This window comes from Glycine max, chromosome 18 (assembly GCF_000004515.6).
Source record: "Glycine max cultivar Williams 82 chromosome 18, Glycine_max_v4.0, whole genome shotgun sequence".
Taxonomy (NCBI): domain Eukaryota; kingdom Viridiplantae; phylum Streptophyta; class Magnoliopsida; order Fabales; family Fabaceae; genus Glycine; species Glycine max.
The window spans coordinates 22,396,265-22,418,096 of record NC_038254.2 but is presented as its reverse complement, the minus strand read 5'-3'; the positions used below and the strand labels follow the sequence as shown (position 1 = coordinate 22,418,096).

The window sequence follows — 21,832 nt, the reverse complement described above, 5'->3', positions numbered from 1 at the left end:
TAAAAATATAATTTTGATTAGGAAGAAGTAACTAGATACACTATATTGTATATAGTAGGGAAAAAGAATATATAAGACCGTCTAAATTTTTCTTAATTTACAATATTCCGTTTTTATACACTTATTCCTTAATTTTCAATATATCATGTAATAAATCTATAAGGCCATGTTTGGTAATCCGGGGGTTACTCTTGAACTCACAGAAGCTGCCACGGCCACGTTTGAAACGACGTGTTGCACGGGGATGAACATAGTTGAGGTAGGTGGCTTAGAAGACATGCGTATGCAAGTTTACATTTGTGGTCTGGTCTGGACAACATAGACTTTGCCATCCTTGATGACACCTTCAATGTCCTGAGGAGTGCCATACAACTCTTCAATTTCATTTCCTGCACGGGCAATGCTGGACAAGATTGACTGGCGAAAACTACCATCAAGGATCAGTTTGTCTGATGAATAATCAAGCACCACCTTCTCGGCTTCATCCATTGGCACACTGTTCAGAAAGGAAATTCAATCAACCAATGTCGGGAAGCGTGAAATGGAATTGCAAAATAATTAATTAATTCAAAGAGTTCACAGGACAGATTAATATCTCAAATCTCAATGCACATACTAATTTCTTAATATCCCAAGGGTTGGTGTTAAGGTTATGGAAACAGAAAGACCCAAAAGTGAGATACACTGAAATGACTTACGTATCTTGGATACAATTTTTGCCTCAATTTCATATTCATTACGAGGCAGAAACAGTAAAACGATTGCCATTTCATTAAGATAATAAAACATGTGGATACAATTCAGTGCCCTCATTTTATTAGTTATAACGTTATTTGATAAACTTCTCGATAAGTACTTTATTGGAGAAGAAAATAAAAAATTAAAATAAATTAAGTTTTTTCCATAATTTAAAATTGACTTGCACATTTCAACTCTTATAAAAGCTCTCTTAACTTCTTCAAAAAGCTGATTTTAAAGGTTAATCCTTCCAAACAAAACTATATGAAAGATGCTCATGGATGAAGAGATGTCAAAGTTTACCTGTCATAAAGACCTGCACCAGCATAACCTTCTAGATCTTCACCATTGGAATCAGATCGGAAAATAATTGACTGTCTTATAAATAGGCCGACAGGTTTGCTAGGATAACCCAAGACCTAAAGAAGCCCAAAACAATTAGCAGAATAAGGAAAAATTCTTGTAACGCATGCAGTACTGGTAAAGGTAATTTTCTGATCTTATATTTGACACAATCAATAAATGAATGAGAACTAAGGCCCTAAGCATAGAAAATACTACAAAAACAAATCGCTATTACAAAAGTACCTGAGGAGAGTTCAAATCACGTTTCTTGCAGATAAAACTCAAAGCACGACCAGGATAAGCTCCAACCAGTGTTTCTCCAAGTCCCTTTACCACCTATATCAAAAGAGTATCACACTTAAAATCATTGCTTTGTCCCATTCTTTCTTCAATGGTGAATATGTTTCCTTAAATGAATGGAAGAATAGGGAGAAAACACGACATCATTAAACATACCTCAGCATATATTTCCGATGAATCTCCAGAGGCAGGGTTAGTTGTGTGGATGACAAAAGCATAGTCAGCATTTATCACTTCCTGAACCAGGACTGCCATGGAAAGATATTCGTGGTCGAGTTTCACTTTTCTTGTGCTGAAGTATGCTCTTTCATTCCACTTTGAGCCCCACACCTTTTGTTAATCAAACAAACAAATCATATTGATTCATGAGCAGTAAAATAAGATTATACACAAGTATGATAAAGGTTTTTCCACTAAAATTTGAAATAAGATAAACATAAATTAAACATTTAATATGGATATTTTGAAAGATATTTGCAATGACTGTACATTGTTAGCATGTCCTGGTTCAACAATAAAGGATATTTTAATAAAATAAAGGAGGAACAAGGAAAATCTGTGGGTACTAGATTGTGCATAAAATTGCATAAGAAAAGGAAACCAACGTTACAACTTAAATTTCAAGGTTTGAACCCATCGCATGCATCATATTAAGGATTTCTACATCTTGAATGCTATACAGGAGCCAATAAATTCATAATTGAGAAGAAGAAAAAAGGAATTCATGAAAAATATTGTTAAAAAATGATTCAGGGAAAAAGTATTAGAACATACAATTTCCAGAACATGTCATTTGTACAGTACAAAGAGTATTGATATGACGAAAATAAAAGAAAAATTAGATTAAATATTGACCCCCAATAGCATCTGAAGAAAAATATTTCAAATTTATATTGACCATATTGAAAATGTAAGGGTAGTGGGCAGTTACCAAATATACAAGAAAAGAAAACTTTTTCTTGCATAAGATGTAAACTTAAATGAAACCCGCATCGAACCTAGTTCATGCAATATAATTTACATCGAGAGAAGTCTTAACCTTTTTTATAGCTATCCAAGCTTGTTCCCATCGTTGTTCACCTTCATCACCCGGCCACGGCATTCCAGAACTCTTCATTTTAGTTTTCAACTCCTCTACCTGAATATAGTTAATATTTAATTCGTTGGCTTCATCATAGATATCGTTTATGTGGAGTGGTTTAAAAACTTAACCAAAGTAGCAAAAGAGCTTTAATATCAACTTTTGGAATTCCACTAGGAGTAACACCAGAAATGCTTTGCGCATGAAACAAGGCCATCTTCTATAAACAACTAAAAAAATAGAGATTTGGAAATGGAAGGAAGGGGTATTTGGGTTGTCATAACAGAAATGTTGAGACTCGTTTTGGAATTCCAATTCAAGTGGAGTTATTAGATAGGCATTCATGATAACTTATTTAAGCTGTTTCTTCAGGTAAGCTTTTAGGCTGATTGGCTGCTTTGTTCATAGGAGATTTCTAGCCTTTTTTCATATCTATAGTGTGTAATAAAAAGGGACCAATAGTTGTACAGTTTGACATATAAGAAATACCAAGAAAAATTATATTCTGATTACATGAAAACCCTGAATATATCAAAATCATATATTACATATTATATATAACAACCATCAAGACCAAACCTTGTCCTATTAGGTGGTGCTAGTTAGCTACATAAATCAAATATATTCAGAGTAAGGTCCCTTTTAATTTTATATGCAACAATAAGAAACATAAGAAAGAAATATGTTTATTGTATCATGTCAAAGTTAAGCCTAGTACTAAAAGAAATATACCAACTGGGATGGTGCATTCAACTGTAGAACTGTTTCACGAATCTCCTTGAGAACACTGAAGTCTCCCTCAGTTAACTTCTTTTTCAAATTATTGACCCTCTCAGCCACTGCCTGTTAGTATACACAGTCCAACATTTCATTAGACTACAGGAAAGGCTTGCATAAAGTAAAGAAAAATGAGAGGAAGTCATGAACCTCAAACATACAGTTACACAATCTTTGAGATTTAACCTATGGACTACTATGCTTTAATATAAGTTTGCCTCTGCCATAATCTTTATACTCCTAGGTTATAAGTTATAACACACAAACAGTAACTGCAACAAGGATAGGGGAACCCCATTTTGCAATAGGGTAGGGCATTTGAAATGTATTTAGAAAGGTTCGGTTATCATAAATTATGACATGAAAGTTGGATTTAACACCTTAAAGTTCATATTCAAATATATCCACCAAGAGTTACTATTCTTTTTGTATACAAATTGACAACTGCCATGAATCTAATACAATAGGTTTTGCTATTCAAAGCCAGAATCAGAAGCCAATATGTGTGTATTCCAAATCACAATTCTCATAAGTTAAAAAATGTCACTACTTGACAGACATGGAAAATCTACACAAAAGATAACCACAAAATACAAGCTGCACAGTTCATTATGCAACATGAAAATATATGGGCAAAAGGATAACATGTAGAACCTGGTTTGGTTTATCAGAAAGAACATGTTCAAAAACTCCAAATGGTATGGCAACTGAGGTAGGAATTCCAATCCAAGAAGCTACTTTCCCTTTTAAATAAGAGATATTACGAGATTTAGCTCCAACCTGGGAAAACACAACCTTATCCAAGTTATCCTAAAGGAAACCTGTATAAGAAAAGTGTACATGTATACTGACACACCTGGTGCATTTTGGTGGGTGGAAAGACATAGACATAAGGATAAACAACTATAAATGCCCAAGTTAACAGTGAATTTTTGAAACCTAACCATTTCACCAGTGAATTCTTCAGATGAGACAGCATATCTACCACTAAACTTCTTTCTGGCCAGAGATATGGGTGACACAGAACCAACATCTTTCAGTTGAGTTGATTTGTCATCAATAAACTCACCCTCCTTGACCTCACTGTAAGAAATGCCAAGAGATAAGACAAATAGTATAACAAAGGATATAAAACACAGAAATATAGGTTGGGCAACAGGAGGTGAAGTGAATATTTTAGCAGAAAGGCATTTAAAAATCTTTAGAACTTTAATCTAAAGTAGAAATAATGTTACCTATAAACTACATCAGCAGATGTAGGCTTTAAGCGTAAAAGCTTTCCTTTATATTCTTGGAGGTTAGCCAGGATATTGGGATCAAAGCATGTAGCAAAACACACCTGGAAAACTCAACTTCAGCATTTGACAGTCATTGCATATGAAATCTCATCGGCAATAAATATCATATGCAAGATAAATATGATAAGATGAAGTTGGCTACATGGCTAACATATCATTGGGCTTGATTAAAAAACCACAAGATAACATATGATAAATATTTTATAATTTATTTCTTGGATTAATGGACATCACATTCTGTAACAGGTTAGCTGATGAAGCCTGTCAAGTCTTTCAATCAAGTCTGCTTAGTTGGTCAAGTCTAAATTTGAACTTCATATCAATTCTGGTAGAAACCCAAGCCACAAAAATAGAAAAGATTGATAATATTTCTGAAATAAGAAAGGATTACAGAGAAAGTGAACTCTCACTACCCAGAGCCTAAGACCTTATTCTCTGCCAAGCCTACAGCCAAAACTGCTAACAACATTCAGACTCCCCATTCTTCTCCTCACTTAAGTGTAATAACTGGCTCCCACAATTAGAATACCCCCATTAGCCTAGTAAGTAGTAACTGACTCCGCACAATGTGAATACAAATTCCAGCACTTGCCCAGACAACAAGTTCTCCTGGCCTTTTACATTTTGACCTTTTATGTCTCTTCTGGTATATTCCAAATCCTGGCCTTTAATCTAGCCCATTAACCAACTGTCCTTAAATTTCCCCAAAAACCCTTTTGTTTACATTATCAACTCTAACAAATTCACAGAATTTCACAGATTGGATGCTGACTTCGATGATAATAAAATTTTGAATCAGCTGAAAACAAAGATGAATTGTTTTAAATATAATAAAAAAAATTATTATAACTTATAAGATATCATTGTTGTTGAAGTATGTTAATTTACAGATGGAGCATACACTAAAATGTCATTATAGTTAAAAGAGGCAGAGCATGTTATTTGACTATGGATATACTGATCAAGAGCCAAATTAAACAAGAAACACACAGGTCCATGATTTAATAATAGTAGCCTTAAATATAAGCAAAATATCCTGGCTACCCAAAGCATGATACCTTGCTATTTCTTGCTCGTACAGAAACATGGGATAGGACATCAGGCATATCAGGTGTCAGGACAGCAACTGTACCATCTGGAATTTCTTCCTCTCCTTTCACACTATTGGCTATCAAAATTGTAGGTCGCTCATATGATTTGTTTTGAACAGTAAGCAACTCATCTACAACCTCAACATATCCAACAGTTTCAACTGGACTAATAACCTGCCAGCTGTTTCAGACAATTATAATTGCATTAGAAGGTTATAATTATCAAAACAATAGAATAATGATGTGCAGTCTAGCATGCTAACAATATTATATTGAAGATGAAATCAGGGATTCAACATGAACAAGCATGATCAATTCCACCTTCCAAGATGAGCTGTCTTTCGGAGCACAGGATCCAGTCGATTTAGAAGAGTAGACAAAGAAGCAGCAGATCCAGCACGGATAATTTCTTCAGTAAATATTTCCACCTGCAAAAGGAGATTTTTAAGAGAGAAACAAAGGGAAAAAATGAAAGATAGAAAACAAATACCAAAAATACATACGGCCCATTTGTCCACGCCAAGCAGTGATCCAAGATATTCTGCCGATGGTTGCAGAATTTCCTGGTATAAATGAGCCTTGTTTGTTAGTGCAAGACGGGTTCTGTCAAGGACTGATTTTGCGTACAATGCCCAATGAGTATCTTTAATCTTGCACATGCTTAAGGCAACATCCCATCCCTTCAAAAGAAAACAAAGAAATATTAAATTGTGGTGGATATTTTTCTTTGTCTAGACAAATATACCATGAACATCTATAAGACCTTACACTGTAATTTAGCACCAATACTGGAACAGCATCTGTGATTATCTAGTATTGTCATGAGCCTTTTACAAAGTATACTCAGTTTTGAGAAGCTTAATTTTGCAGAAAGCAATCTCAATTCTCAAATTAATGTGGAAATAGTATTTATAAACTAGTGTTGTTGAAAGAAGCTGGGCATTGACCATGTTACTTTAAATCATAATCCATAACGAATAGTGTATTGACCACGATAAAAAAGAAAAAAAAATTATTACACAATGAACAGCTGTAAATAATAATGAGGTCATGACATTTTAGGCATCAGAATGTTCCCAGCCAACTAAAAGTTTACTATAGAAAAAGGAAAAGGGGGTGGGGGGGATTAGTTTGAAACAGGGGAAGTTTTGGGATAGTTAAAGTGTTAGTAGTGTTATTATAAGTGCGGGGTTTTCTATTATAAATAGACCGCTATAGGGAAAAGGAGAGGCATGGTTTATAGGTGTAAATTGTGCCTTGGATCTTTGGAAAGGGGAAACCCTTGGAGGAGAACCATTTCTCTTATTTTCTGTACTTTCCTTACCAATCAATAAAACTCTTTCTATTCTGCTACTGTCATTCTCGGTACCTAACAGACATGGATTTATACTTTTATACTAATAACTGCTACTTTGAGACTGCAATTAAATTCAGTTTACATTCAAAACAAAACATTTTAAAGTAGTGCACAACCCAAGTCTTCGTTGTAAGTGAAAACATTTTCAGATGACATGCCACATATATAGGCTTTATAAGCCTGAGTCTGCATTTTGAAATAACATGACTAGTGAGTATGAAATAAAAATGGGCAAGTCACTATACCTTCAAACAGTAGATAAGATCTTCATTGTCATCCGATGAAAGTGCGAGATTTTCAAGAACCAAGCTAATGAAGTACATTATTTTCTGCATAGTCCATATTTAAGATCTGTTAAAAATTTGATTTAAAATAATATATATATATATATATATATATATATATACATCAACATAAATAAATCCAGTAAGCGACATTTAAAACCAATTAGACCCTCGAAACAGGGAATCACCTCAGGTCCAGCATTGTTTAATTCCTCATAACTCCTTTCCACTGCTGTTCTAACTGTAGAATCAAGGGCAACATCCAAAAATATAAGATCTTTCAGACGACTTTGGGATTTACTGAGTGATGGTTGGAGTTCCTGACGAGCCTCAAGCAACCCCTATTGCATAGAAACAAACATATATTAGTATTAGCATAAATAGGGCTAGTGCTTTGTATTTCATATCTTGTCAAATCAATATCAATTTCACATTATTAATTTGCATATTCTCAATTTTTCTTTTTTCATACCTAAATTATATAATTTCAATATAAACAAAAAATGACTATTGATAATATTAAAGAAGCATATACCTCAAGAAGTGGTTCAACATTCTTCTCTTCAACGTGTTCCATGACAAACTCAAGTAATTCCTGCATGAGGTAGATAAAACAAATAATCGTTATAATTCAGAATACATAACATCATAAACAAATTTATAACAAGTTAATTAACATAACTGGAAAACCAGTAGGCAAACCCGGCACTGGATTTATCTTCACCCCTACCATGAAGCCCTGACCCTGAGGAACAACAAAGTGTAAATTAATAGCATGAAAATCACTCAAAATATATGAACAAGATGGTTCCCTGGACAAGAGAGGTCTTATCTGTCTTGTTGTTACCTCAGATTTGTAGCCCATACAATTTGAAATAGCAGATTCAAGATCTGCACCGGAATGAACTGCCTGCATATGATGTAATCAAACCAAAATCATCATATAATAAAATATAATCCATGATGTGAGCCAAATATGTCAAGGATACTAGGGTGGGAAACACATGAACGGACAAAATCTTCTAAGAAGGCCACCAACAAGGGAATGAAAGGTGAAACAAATCTTCAAACCAGTAGCAGTAGTAGATTCCTATAGAATGTAAGGTAGAAACCCAATGAACCTCCCCCCCTCCCCATTGCAGCTTATCATTAGCAACAACAAACCTTATCTGAAAAACTTGAACTCCAATATGTTTACTTTCTTATGCTAACAGGAATGCAAAGCAGCAGCAACTTTTCTATCATGATCATATCCCAATGTATATGCACCCATGTTGACACAACAGTAACAATTATAACAAAAAAGAAAAATATTGAATAAAAGCCAAGAGCTTTTTCAACTGGCGTGCATTCACTAACTGAAAAAGAAGAAAAAAGAATAAGAAAAAAAAATAACACATAATTAAGATCACATATATAAATACAACCTTTAAAGTCCTCATGTAGTTTCCCAGATCTCGCAGAAGACCTTCCTTCTGATCTCTCCTAAAATTTGGTTCAGAATGGATGGCACGGTCATAGCTCAGAAGCCGCTCTTTTGTTATTCCATTGTCATTCAATGCTTTCCAGTAAACACCAATATCAAAGTCACTATTTATATAATCAATTAGTGCCTGGAGACATTTAACGAAACATCAACAGTGAGGACAATAAGGCAAACCATAAGAAATTACAAAGAGAACAACTAAAAGAATCTAAGATCTAATAGAATAACAGAAAATTAAAACTAACTGTGAGTGTATTAATTTCTCAAGTAAGGAGAAGATCATACAGATATTTATAGGCTAGACAAAGAGTGCTAGAGAAACTACTCAGTGCAGACTTAGCAATTACTAGACTCAATTACTAACTTGAGACACAAATCAGTTATAGAAGAAAAACTAGCCTACTGCAGGTCTACTGTTACACAGTGAACCTTTTAAACAAAGAGTTTAAACATATACTCTTATACTCCCCCCACAAACTCAGGGTTATTGATAAAACTAACAACAGTCAGTGGTCTTAAGAACAAGCAAGGAGGGATCACATTTGCTTTGAACAAAACCAAACCCTATAAGAGTCCTAGTGAGCCTCTCCTACCAGGCCCTAGTTGCCTGTTTAAGGCCATAAATGGCCTTCTGCAGCTTGCAAACAAGAGTAGAATCAATGGTTTCAAACCCTGGTAGCTGAACCATGTACACCTCCTCAGTTAGAAGTCCATGTAGAAAAGCATTATTAATATCTACTTGTTGAAGTGGCCAATGATTAGTGAGGGCTATGAACAGAATGAGTCGAATAGTTACAGCTCAATCACTGGAGAAAAAGTTTCTGAATAATCACAACCAAACTTCAGATGAAATCCCTTAGCAACCAGCCTAGATCTGTACCTATTCAGTGTCCCATCTGGATTTTCTTTAATCCTGAAAACCCACTTACAGTCAATGGCTGCCTTCCCTGATGGAAGAGAAGTCAATGTCAAGGTTTTGTTTTCCATTAGAGCATCAAAGTCAGCTTGCATGGCTTGTCTCCATGGAGGAGAAATTAAGGCCTGCTTCACAGTAGAAGGTTCAGCAGTAGTAAAAAGCAAAGTAGGATGAAGTTTAGGTTTGACAATGCCAGACTTGGAACTAGTCTGCATAGGATGAACAGAAGAGGAAAGCTGTTCAGAAACTGATTGAGTCTGTTCAGGAACAGTGACATGACAAGACTTAGGAACAGGACTTGACAACTCAGAAGCTGAGTTTGACTGATTAGACTCAGAAGACAGACTGAGAAGGGGAAATCTGTTGAGACGAAACAGATTGAGGAGTAACATGCTGTATAGGAATGTCAGAATTTGAGGAGATAGGTGCAGAATTAGGTGAGAGTGTAGGCTGAGGGAACAACTCCGAGAAGTAAAATTCTGGATGTAGTAGTTGGTGTGGGAGGTTGAGCTTTGTGTTTAGCAAATGGAAAATCAGAATATCTTTAGAGATGAAAAGCTGTCCAGTGGAATAGCCTTTGTGGCAAGAAGAATTGCCAAGAAAAGTATACTAAGAGTGGAGCAAAATTGGAGTTTGTGCTTGTTATAGGGTCGCATGAGAGGAGAACAAGCACACCCAAAGACCTTTAGGAAAGAGAAGTCTGGAGATTTATGAAATAACAAGACAAGAGGAGTAGAATGAGGGGGGAATGTGAAGCTGGAGTTCTGTTTATAAGATAAACAGCTGTATGAAAAGCATGATCCCAATGTGAGAGGGGAAGGGAAGCATGAGATAGAAGTGTGAGCCCCATTTCCACTATGTGGCGATGCTTCCTCTCCACTACACCATTCTGATGGTAAGTGGGAGGACAGATTAGTCTGTGATGAATACCAAAAGAGGAAAGATATTGAGTGAAAGGAAAAAACTCCCCCCCCCCCCCCCCCCCTTGAACTTCTCTAATTTTCTTGTTTAGTTGAAGCTCAACCAAAGTCTTAAACTGTTTAAAAATGGCAAGTGTATCAGACTTTTGTTTAAGAAAGTAAATCCAAGTATATCACTATGAGCATCAGTGAAAGATACATAATATTGATAACATGAAATGGGTGATGGACCCCAAAGATCCAAGAATATAAGTTGTAATGGTTCATAGTCAGTAAAGGAAGGTTGAGAGGGTAATTTGTGAGATTTTCCCATACAACATGCTACACTTAAATCAGTACTCATTTTATTAGAAGTAGGTTTCTTACACAATTTGAGTACATGAGACAAAACAGAAAAATTTGGATGGCCAAGCCTATTGGGCCATAGAGAACCTGAAGTAGAAGTGTGTGTAGGTACAGTGTGAGTAGTTTTTAACACTTGAACAGGAGTAGAAACACAGTGAGCAGAATTGGACTGATTTGAGTGTAGACATGAGCTGAGAGGAAGAGATGGAAACTGATAAAGCCCATCTGAACCAAGGAACCCTTCAAGTAGGACAGAATGATCAACCTGTGATTTGACAAAACAGAGAGTAGGATGAAATTCAAAATAGGCATTGTTATCTTTTGCAAAAGTACTAACACTAACAAGATTTTTAGTGATAGAAGGAACATGCAAAAGATTTGAGATAAAGAGTAACATTAGAACAAGAGGTAGACTGAAATTTAGCTGAACCAATGGACTTGATAGGCAAACCTTGACCATTTGCAAGGAAAATATTTTCATTCCCTTGGACTGCAGCAGAATTCGTGAGATTTTCACCATCAGTGGTGACATGGTGAGAAGCATTCGAGTCCACAACCCAGTTTTGGGACGGTCATGAGCTAAGTACTCTAGTGGGAAAGAAGTTTGATAGGTCATTGATGCTACTGAATACTGAGTCATGGATGGAGCTGCTACAGTAGAGAGGGTAGGTGCTATATAAGTAATTTGATGTGCCTGTGACTGTGGAGGACCAAACTGAGTGTAGTTTCGTTGTAAATGAAATCCTGGTGGTGCAGTGTAAGTAGCTGGAGAATTAGGAAACTGTTGATGTCCAGTGGCAAACTGATTTGGTTGATAAATGTTTTGCTGAGGCATGCAGGATGAGTCAAACCTGTAGTGACAGTATGCTGCAATGTGTCCAAATTTACTGCAGACTTGACACTGGACATTACTGTTACCACCATGAGCACCGCGATGGCGACAGCCACCACGCTGACCTCCACCACAGCCACAAAAGCCATAGTCACCACACTGATAGTTATTGTAAGACTGATTGTGACAAGAATTTGCTGAGTTCAACTTCGACTGAGTATACTGAACAACAGACGAGGAGGAAGCATCAGGCTGCTTCGAAGCAGTGGCCTGAGTAAGATTGAGAGACACAATCTCTGTTTGCTTGTTCCTTTCAATGCGTGCTTCTTGCGCAACTAACAGTGAACCAATTTTAGAAAAAGAAAATAGATCAGGCTTGGTAGTCATAAGCAGTACCAGCAATTCATACTCAGAAGGAAGACCTTCAAGGATAACATCTAGTTGTTCATGCTCTGAAACAGGATGTCTTATGGAGTAAAGCGCATCAACAATAACCTTAATGAGAAGTAAAAATTCAAAAACTGACTTATCTCCTTTTTTGGAGTTGCGAAGCTGATACTGAAGCTCCCAAGTGCGATAAAGAGGATTTTCAATTCCTGCATCTAGATCAGAAACTGAGAGAAATTGCATCGGAATCTCGGGATTCACCAAAAATCAATGAAGACGATGTGCAGTGAGCACAGGATCAACCTGCTGCTGCCAAACAAGAAAATTCGAATAGGAGTGTTTCTCCGAGATGATATAAGGAAAGTTCGCTGGAAAAGAGGAATTCATCGGCAAAGCTGGAATAGAAGAGGAAGAATCGACACCAGTTGGCGGAATCATGCTGAATGGTGTAGGTTTAAAAGGAGCGGATGAATCGACACCAGTTGGCAGAACCATGGTGAATGGTGTAGGTTGAAAAGGACCAGAAGCCATTAGAGAAGCTTCTCAGGCTCTGAATACAATAAAAGAATCTAAGATCTAACAGAATAACAGAAAACCAAAACTAACTTTGAGTGTATTAATTTCTTAAGTGAGGAGAGGATCATACAGATATTTATAGGCTAGACAAAGAGTGCTAGAGAAGCTACTCAGTGCTGACTCAGCACTGACTAGACTCAATAACTAACTTGAGACACAAATCAGTTATAGAAGAAAAACTAGCCTACTGCAGGTCTACTGTTAGACAGTTAACCTTTTAAAAAAAGTTTAAACATATACTCGTATAAGAACAACTACATTACCTGACAGATTACAACATCATCAGGACTAGTATTATTGTGTAATTTCTGGTGCCATTCCTCCATCATTCCACCTTTGCAATCATTATTTCTCTTCAAGTCAAATAGAAAATTTGCACGTAAGTTAAGATCAATGCATATGCAGACAGGAGGGAAATAGGTAGACACTAAGGAAAAGCAAATAAAAATATTATGTACCTGGATAACAAGGATTTCATCCCGAATCCTCTGTCCGACATCTCCTTCACCTCCACGACCAACAGTGGACAAGATCATCCTCACAATTTCCCTATACTGTGGATAATTTGCATAAACATCTTGGAGCAAGTCTGTAAGCCTATCCTGTGCTTTACTTATCTCACTGTTCCAATCAGTAACCAATACTCATGATCAGAAGAGGATCAAGCACAGACAGGAAAGACAATAAACAAGCCAAATTAAAACAGTAAGTTGATATTATGATTAATAATCGATATTTCCCATAAGGGTTAAAACTATTCATTGTCCACAAGCGAATAAACCAAGTGATGATAAACATTTTATTAGGAGGTCTACCGTGGCTTCACATTGTAATTTTTGTTCCATATGAGCTGCCTTGTAGCCATGAATCTCATCCACACCAAAATCCCCGCAAGACCCAGTTGACCAGCATTTTTGGCTTCATCTATCAAATCTGATGCAATGTTAAATCTGAAGGAAAGAAAAAAGATGAGTGATCAACCCAGATCCAATGGAACAAGGTAACATCCTAATAAATATTTTGGTAAGCACATTAAATCAGCAATGATGCTACAGTTCATAAGACATTGATGAAGGTAAATTTTTAATTACCACATCATGGATTGATTGGAAGCAAAGTAATAACACATCAAAAAATTCACATTCATGTGGCATTTTGTTCAGCCAAATGCATCAAGGTTGGTTTTACAATTGAAAAGGGAAATTAAAAAAAGGAGGAACTCTAGCTTTTACACACACTATTCAACACATTCTTATTATTAGGTGAAATTTATGTGGGTCTCATACTCTCACTATTTAATGGGACCTACATGAATTTCACCTACTAATAGAATATTGAAAAGGGTGTTAGAAAGTGTGTTGTTGACTCTTTTCTAAGTAAAAAATTATTGTCTATTACAATCAATAATGCTGCTTAAACCAACACCAAAGAGACTAAGTGCTTAACAGGGAACTTAAAGTATGGTCAGTCCACAAATGAAAAACCCAATGAGAGAGAAAAAGAGAAGAAAATCAAGTTCTGTTCAAATTCAAATCCAATAAAGGAACCTAGGAAAACTTTCTTTGCCATGGAAATGCCTGATTGTTTCTTTTCATGTATGTCATTAATATTGAGAAGAATTATCTGTAGCTTTGTTCCAAAGTTAGAAAAAGGGAAAATATAGTAAAAGGTAGCAGGTAAAGCAGATGCTTATATTAGACTGGCTGAATATAGTAGCCGTCCTAGTTTTGTTCACAAAAGAGGCATGTCATATTCCAAACCCAAGAGAATATATTGGTGAACCCACAGTAAGTAGTCAGGGAATAGAAGGAGCCAAAATGAAGAACATAAAAATAAACCTCAAACAAGCAAATGTTAAATATTTGTTTCTGAATATCAGTAAAAGTAATTGTCAGGATAATTTATCATCTCACAGTTAACAACATTTTCCATGTATCTAATATGACACCAGAAAAAATTCCATTTGCAAACTAGACTGTCAATCATTCACCATTACTCTCGTATAACAAAATAGTAATGCGGTCTCCTTTGACAAATTCATCCCTTTGATATTGGCTGACTGATCTTTTAAAACACACACACATACATATCAAAAGTTGATAATACTAATTAGGAGCTGCACTTTGAAATTGAAATCTATGGTACTAAAAAAATATAGAAAATAACCCAAATTCAAAAGCATTATGTGAAGGTGGTGATGAGATGAACCAAATAAATATTATTTTCGATAACAAAATATATAATTTACAAAGGCTATCAGAAAATAAATTACCTACTTCTCCATTAAAAATTCATGAAATATAAAAGGTAATCAAATTAAAAATGATATAACCAAATTCAGCTTCGTGTTACAAATTGGTTTTACATATTTTTCACCAGTAGAATCAGAAAAATCAACTTAAAAGTACCTCTATCAATTTTCACAAGCATCTATAACTTGACATAATTGCATGCATTAGTAAATATTGTTAAGAATAAAGGGTTTCAGTATGTATATGGGATTGGTTCATATGCTTGTATATACTTAACCTAGAAATATAAATATGAGGGTTGCTACACATTGAAGTGAATCCAATTACAGTTTACTCGTATGTCTCTCTCTATCACCAATGGTCTGAGTGGTACAGAGTTCGGTCTCCTAAAGCAAGGTCTCAGGTTCAAGCCTTGTGGATGGAAAAAAAACATGGTTGGGAGGCACTAACGAATCCATAAATTTTATGTTTTGGGGGAAATATTCATATAAATAAATTTGTGGGGGCAAACTTATGCTATAGATTAAATTTTTATAATTCATTTCATATTATGGTAGTAATTTATAATTACACATTACACGTGTATATAACATTAAGAATTTTTAAAAATTTGTGGGGGCAAGTTACTTCTTCCTTTTACAGTTCAATAGATGTCTCCCACTTCCACCGTTGAAATTCTATAATATTAATATGATTCTCAATATGATAAATCTAAGATTAATTTTGTCATGGATATCGAAAATAAAATAAAAAAGATAATTTCCAATACTTCAGTGATGAGTATTTTTAACAAACCAATAACTCAACTAAACCTTTGATATTACATGCACGTAACACAGACATAGAATAAGGCATTGGTAGCTGGTGGCACAGGAAGCTCAGTTTGCCTTTTAAGACTATAACTATCTGTGCAGACCCTGGGCCAATCTACCATAAACCACATGTTTTGCCACAATAGTAGTAGCAAAAAATGTTTTCTTAAGATCCCATACAAAACCTTGTTTCTAGCATGTGAAGACTATAACAATAATTTAATAAAGTAGTAAAAGTTTTTAAGGGATTACTCACCGATGCATGAAGGACTTTTGTGCCTCACTTTCCATTTCTGCTATTTTATTCAACAAGAACTTGGCTGTACCTTTGCCATTGCCAAAATCCTTTTAACAGAAAAAAAAAATATTGTTGCGCATGATAACATGGTGATAGGCCATCATAATTTGATAGGGAGTAAATACAATCACAATTTTAGGGAGTGTAACCTTCTGTTTCTGCTTCTTCCCTCCAAATTCAATATAAAAATTTGATCCATTGTTCTTTATCCATTCTCCATCCGACAGAATGACAAAAGGTATTCCTTTAAAAGTATCATCATCAACCTCTATATCCAAGGACTGGACCTGAAATTGTATTTCATGTTATGAATTTCTTTTAGATTCAAATCTCAAAGACCTAAAGACTAAAAATACTTCGGATTGATATTGTAGACACCTCATAAGAAGGATGAGACGAAGAACCAGCTTTGAAAGGTGTTTCAGCGGCCTCATTCATAGTAACAGATCCAGGGGGCAGAGCAGTTTCAGGTGGTACCTAAGATTGCCATTGATTTTTCATGTAAATAAAATGCCCATAGAGAATGATGAAATGGGACAAAACAATTTTAACAGCCAAAGTCTTCCTGTCAGGTTTATAGTCAACAATATACACTCACCAACCACTCTTCAGATGTTCTAGATAAGGCCCAGTGAAGTGTAAAAGGTTTTTTCGAGTCTGTAGCTAGGTGAACCTTAATCTTGCCAGCATCCTTGGTAACAAGGACCTTAAAGATATGAAAGACTATCAAAGTTAGGATGGTCAACAAAAGAAGAGCTACTAGCAGAAAACATCAATTTGACAGAATAGTCTCACCAGAAGATAATTATCACCAAGCTTGTATATTGTCTTATTCAAAACAGGACCACTTTCATATTCTTCCCTTGCATTGGCATAATGTTCAATTACTGTCAAGGCTTTTGGAGCATCTATAACTTGTTCAACTATATTTTGTGCAACATTTCGGTTGATAAGCTGCATCAAATCTCTCTTTTTCCTCTGTATTCTTTCAGCACGAAAGTATTTTTTGGTTTTCAATTGCTTGGCAACTTTAGTTTGTATCTCTCCTTTGACAATCTTCTTCCGTATCGCATCCAGAGAAGCCCCCTTCTCAAGCTCTTCTAACAATTCTTTTCTTGCTTCCTCAAATTCCATCTAATTCAATTAAGCAGTGAGTGCCAAAAAGTATTGTTAGAGAAAATGAAATATGATTGACAATCTAAGTAATTAATATTTAATACTCAGCAGAAAAAAGAAGAAATCAGAAAAGATGTTATAAAGTTACAAGTTGTTGTTCCCGAGAGTAGTTAGGCTTCCCAGCTTTTTCCCATCGTATAAAAGCTTGAATCTGTACAAGTTCATCAGGGATGGTCTTTGTTTCAGAAACAGAAGGCTCCTTTACTTCGGCAGCTTTAGTTTTCTTAGTTAACCTTGCATGGAGATCTTGCACAGAAGTACCCCTGGCTACTTCCTCCAATAGTTCATTCCGAGCTGCTTCATATTCCTCCTAACATAATTAATAGGAGTAAAATATATCAAGCTAATGTCGAATTCCGGCTTAATAGGAGTGGGAAGGATCCTAGAATCAACTTAGATGCGGATTAGGAGTGGGAATATCAATAAACCTAGAGAATACATACACATAGCATTAATAGGAGATTGCAAAGACTAAACTTTTTCAGAGGTAATTATGGCAAGCATAATCAAGAACATTTACCCTGGATACATTCAGAAAAATAGATTTGATATATTCTTCGAAGGTATAGCAAAAAAGCAATATAACAGCAAAATTGGAGAGCAAAACAAACTTATGGAAAACTTGGGAAATCATAATAAGAATCAGCTTAACAAAGTAGGAAGCAAACTTCAAAAATTTGCAGTTAAATGCATGACATGAAGACCATTTGATTACTGACCTTCTCTTGCTCTGGAGTGTACATCTGCTTACCCTTTCGTTCCCACCTAAGATATGCTTGAATCTGTACAAGGTCTTCAGGAACTGAAACTTCTTGAGATAGCTTGCTTTTTACTGGTAACTTGATGTGAAAGTTCTCACCATTATTCTTAAACCTACACTTAGAAAAAAGCAAATAACTGCGTTTAAATTTACCGTGAAATTGTTAATTGAATAAAGGGGAGAAAAAAAAAACAAGATTATGAAAAACACACCACTTATTCTTAGCCTCATCAAGTATGAGGAACTCAATGGCTTGTGCAGCAGGATCGTCAATTTCTATTTTAAGGAAAGATCCTGAGTCGGACTAATAAGAGAAAAACAAAAGGAAAAATAGTCAAACAATAAGCAAATCTATATTTAAATCAGTAAAGTCAGTTTACTAACATTCCCAGGAAACTTTCTTTTATTTTGCAGTTATTATTGAAAACTTACTTTCACAAAAGGAGTTCTAAGAGCTCTGCTCTTATAATTTTTAGTTCCATCTGGGTGACGAGAAGGAAGAACCCACTTCCTGAAAATTAAAAAAGAAAAAAGTAAATAAGTCTCCTTCAAGTTACAGGATATATTACAGACAAATTAACTCACCCAAACACCTAAAACTCCTGAGGAATATCAAAATAACTTACAAAAACTAGTACAGAACATACCCTGGCTGATCACGCACAACTCCCCAATGTAAAAGCAGAGACTCACTATTATATGAAACCTTAAAATCTACTTGTCTTGCAGCTCCTGGTTCTGAAGAACTAACAGCAATCTGCTCCATTGAATAACAGCATCCATTAGCTAATAATGCATTACTACAATCTCATATTTATCATTCATAATTCAATATTTTGAGCCACAGCTGAATACCTGCAACTCAATATTTCCGTCAAGGTTGAACTTCCCAGAAAGCTGCTCCATTGCCAAAAATACAGTCAACACAACACTCAAATTCAAGTTGATAAAGACAGACAAGCAGAGAAGCACATTGAATGATTGATTAAAATTTACGCAGACAAACACACAATACGTTAATTTCGAGCCCAAATTAACTTCTTTTTTATCCGTAGAAATTGAAGACATGTACCAGGTAATTTATAACACTCATGCACCCTGACCTTACTTTACCAACTGAGCTAAACCCCTTGGTATAACATACACAAGCTATATTCTCATGTACAAGTATTCAATGCCTCAGGCGAATTAACGTTATATTTTCAATGTTCCGCTCTAGACACTGTCAAGGCTCAAGAGTGAACATGCTTCACCATTTCCATTAAAATTACTAATTCTTTGCAACTTTGTTACAGAGCTGCATTCAAGGTTACCTACCGCTAACAGACATCCAATACGATTTTATCAGCAGCATTAAATAATAATAATAATAATAATAATAATAATAATAATAATAATAATAATAATAATAATAATAATAATAATAAAATTGAGAGGGACTCGAGGAGTTACTTTTCATTCTGACTCGTCATCTTTCATTGTTTTTTTAATCTAATGATCGAAGTAACTTACTTTAATCATTAGATTAAATTGTTAGATTAAGGAAAATGAAGGACGGAGACAGGAAGTAACTCTCGGAGTAAATTAATCATTCTCAGTAATACTTACAATTATAATTATAATAGTGATTGGATTGAAACGACGTTATGATGATCATACATACCTCAGAAGCCAGATTGGTGGTTAAAACAGCGCGTGGAACAGCGTCAACGTGGCGGTGGTGGTGCCTTCCCATGGTTAATTTGCGTTTCCTCACACACAGCCTGCTCCCGCGAAAATTTGTAGGAGTCAAAAACAGGTTCTTCTTTCCTTTGTTCGCACTCACCTCCAAGGAACTAACCTTACTTTGATGCTCCGCAACCGTTTGCGTTTGACAAAGCACCGTCTGGTGGAAGATACTCTGGCTCATCTTCCCGGATCCACACTTTATCACTGCTCTACGAAAATCATTAGCATACGTCAAATTCATTCACAATCAGCGAAAAAATTGCGATGCAAAAAATCAGAAATGGTGAATATATAAATTCGAGAAAAGGAAAAGTGGAATTTGAGAAAGAAGAGAGAAAAACCTTTGTTGCGTTGAATCGGTTGAAGGTGTGAGAAGAGTGTGAGATTGGGAATCACGTGAAAATGGGGAGAGGAAATCTACGTTGATGATGATGGAATTGGAGAGAGAGCTTTGAACTGTGCGTGTATGTGTATATCGTTTGGTTCACTTGGAACGATGATGGAGGGAAGGTAATATCAAGGGGGATGAACACGTGGCGTAATGGTATTGGACGGGGTTCGGTCTGGAGAAGTTTGTCACGTGCTTCGTCACATAAAACAGTGTCTGTGAACGAACAAGCCCGTGGGGCACGTGGGGCCCGTGAGAGCCGATACTTTCTCCTTTATGATATTCAGAACCGCGTTCTTCCTTATTTGCCCTTGCTTTTCTACTTAATTTCAGTAATGCCATGATTCTAATTTTCTATCGAGCGAGAGGGAAAATAAACGTGAATCACAGGGTGAGAATCATCCACATATTAGACAAATTATTAACATCTACTCCTATCTTCTAGGATTTCCTTGGTGAAACTACTCCTATCTTCTAGGATAACAATTACGGTGAGTTTTTTTTAAAAAAAATAATTGAACTTCATTTTGTACAGAGTGACATTTAATGTTTGCATAAAATGTTTTGACCACAAAATGAGTGCAAAAGGTTGGCTCATTCCAAATTAAGAGGTTTGTGCCTCAGATCTTATGTTGCTAATTAACTTTTGGAAAATACTAACAAGTGTCTTAAGGGCATTAGTTAAGGAATCAAGTGGGGGTCATGGATAGATTTTTACCACTACTTGGTTGTTTGACTTTGTGGCATCTGAAGTGAAGATAGAAAGCAAATTAGTATGGATACAATTTTCGTCATTAGGGTTGAAATATTATGATGAGAGACTACTTTTAGCCTTGGCAATAGCGGTGGGGAAACCCATAAAAGTGAATGCACCAAGGGGAAAGTTTTCATGTGTGTGTGTGGAGATACACCTAAATAAGCTAGTAGTTGGTAGAGTGAGGTTCTAGGATCATTGGTTACATGTGGAATATGAAGGACTTCATTTAATCTACAAGAAATGTGGGTTGTATTGGCATATGGCTAGTACTTTCCCAATAGGAAAGGTGACAAAGATGCTAATAGCGGGACAATCTACGAGGACGAATGGGGGAGAGAGGACTAACGGCGATGCTAGCTCGAAGGATGGAGCCAAGACGCAAAACCCTAATAGTAATGAGCGAGATATCAATCAACAGAGAATAAAGGAAGGGAAGATCTTTACGGGGATTGGATTGATGTATCAAGGATTTGAAAATCAAATAAAGCAAAAAAGTTAAGAGGAGATGATAAGGGGGGTAACAACAACGATTATGTAGGGATGGAGGCAAATAAGTTCCAAGTTTTGAGAAATCTTGTGGGCCTAAGTACATCTTGATTGAAGGAGGTTAATAGTAATAATGTTGAGGTGACCCCTACGACTAAAGAAGTAGGGAAAAGGGGGAAAGACAGAAATGGACAAGACCAAAAGTCAACGGGAATGCAAGCAAGGTCCCTGAGGTCCCTAAGATGACGATGACGTGTAACCTACCAACACATGGGTGTTCCCTGATGGCTTAATGAAGACAATGCACATAAAGAAAGGTAGTGGAGGACTGACTAAGAATGCTTAAGGTAAGGAGGCAGTCTTGCCACATATGGGAAAGACACAAAACTTTTGTATCCAAATAGCCATGCCAATGAAGTTTGTGGTACCAAATAGATTGGTG

At 35.8% G+C, this 21,832-nt stretch overlaps 2 protein-coding genes across 3 annotated transcripts; both read right to left on the bottom strand.

Annotated features, from left to right (window-relative positions):
• On the bottom strand, positions 1-20,259 carry LOC100788421 (alpha-glucan water dikinase, chloroplastic). 2 transcript variants are annotated; one of them, XM_003551987.5, is made up of 34 exons: positions 20,101-20,259; positions 19,695-19,963; positions 18,887-18,928; positions 18,679-18,788; positions 18,464-18,542; positions 18,244-18,335; positions 17,991-18,144; positions 17,360-17,581; positions 16,891-17,229; positions 16,694-16,801; positions 16,474-16,572; positions 16,245-16,382; positions 16,054-16,142; positions 13,549-13,683; positions 13,192-13,354; positions 12,997-13,086; positions 8,699-8,884; positions 8,119-8,181; positions 7,954-8,016; positions 7,807-7,866; positions 7,460-7,612; positions 7,233-7,316; positions 6,134-6,310; positions 5,952-6,058; positions 5,598-5,811; positions 4,477-4,580; positions 4,186-4,324; positions 3,896-4,021; positions 3,197-3,307; positions 2,423-2,521; positions 1,540-1,713; positions 1,327-1,419; positions 1,042-1,157; positions 1-496 (listed from the first exon to the last, which is right to left on the bottom strand). In XM_003551987.5, the coding sequence occupies exons 2-34, from the start codon at positions 19,938-19,940 to the stop codon at positions 292-294; spliced, it is 4,380 nt and encodes a 1,459-aa protein (XP_003552035.1). In that variant the 5' UTR covers positions 19,941-19,963; positions 20,101-20,259; the 3' UTR covers positions 1-291. The 2 variants fall into 2 exon arrangements, with proteins under 2 accessions (XP_003552035.1, XP_006602393.1); XM_006602330.4 differs by having other exon boundaries at positions 19,695-19,968; positions 20,101-20,257.
• Positions 8,927-11,773, bottom strand: LOC102664472 (uncharacterized). The gene is made up of 2 exons (XM_006602329.3): positions 11,390-11,773; positions 8,927-11,203 (listed from the first exon to the last, which is right to left on the bottom strand). Exons 1-2 carry the CDS (start codon positions 11,771-11,773, stop codon positions 10,682-10,684), a joined length of 906 nt encoding a protein of 301 aa, XP_006602392.1. The 3' UTR covers positions 8,927-10,681.
• Positions 20,260-21,832: the final 1,573 nt, after the last annotated feature.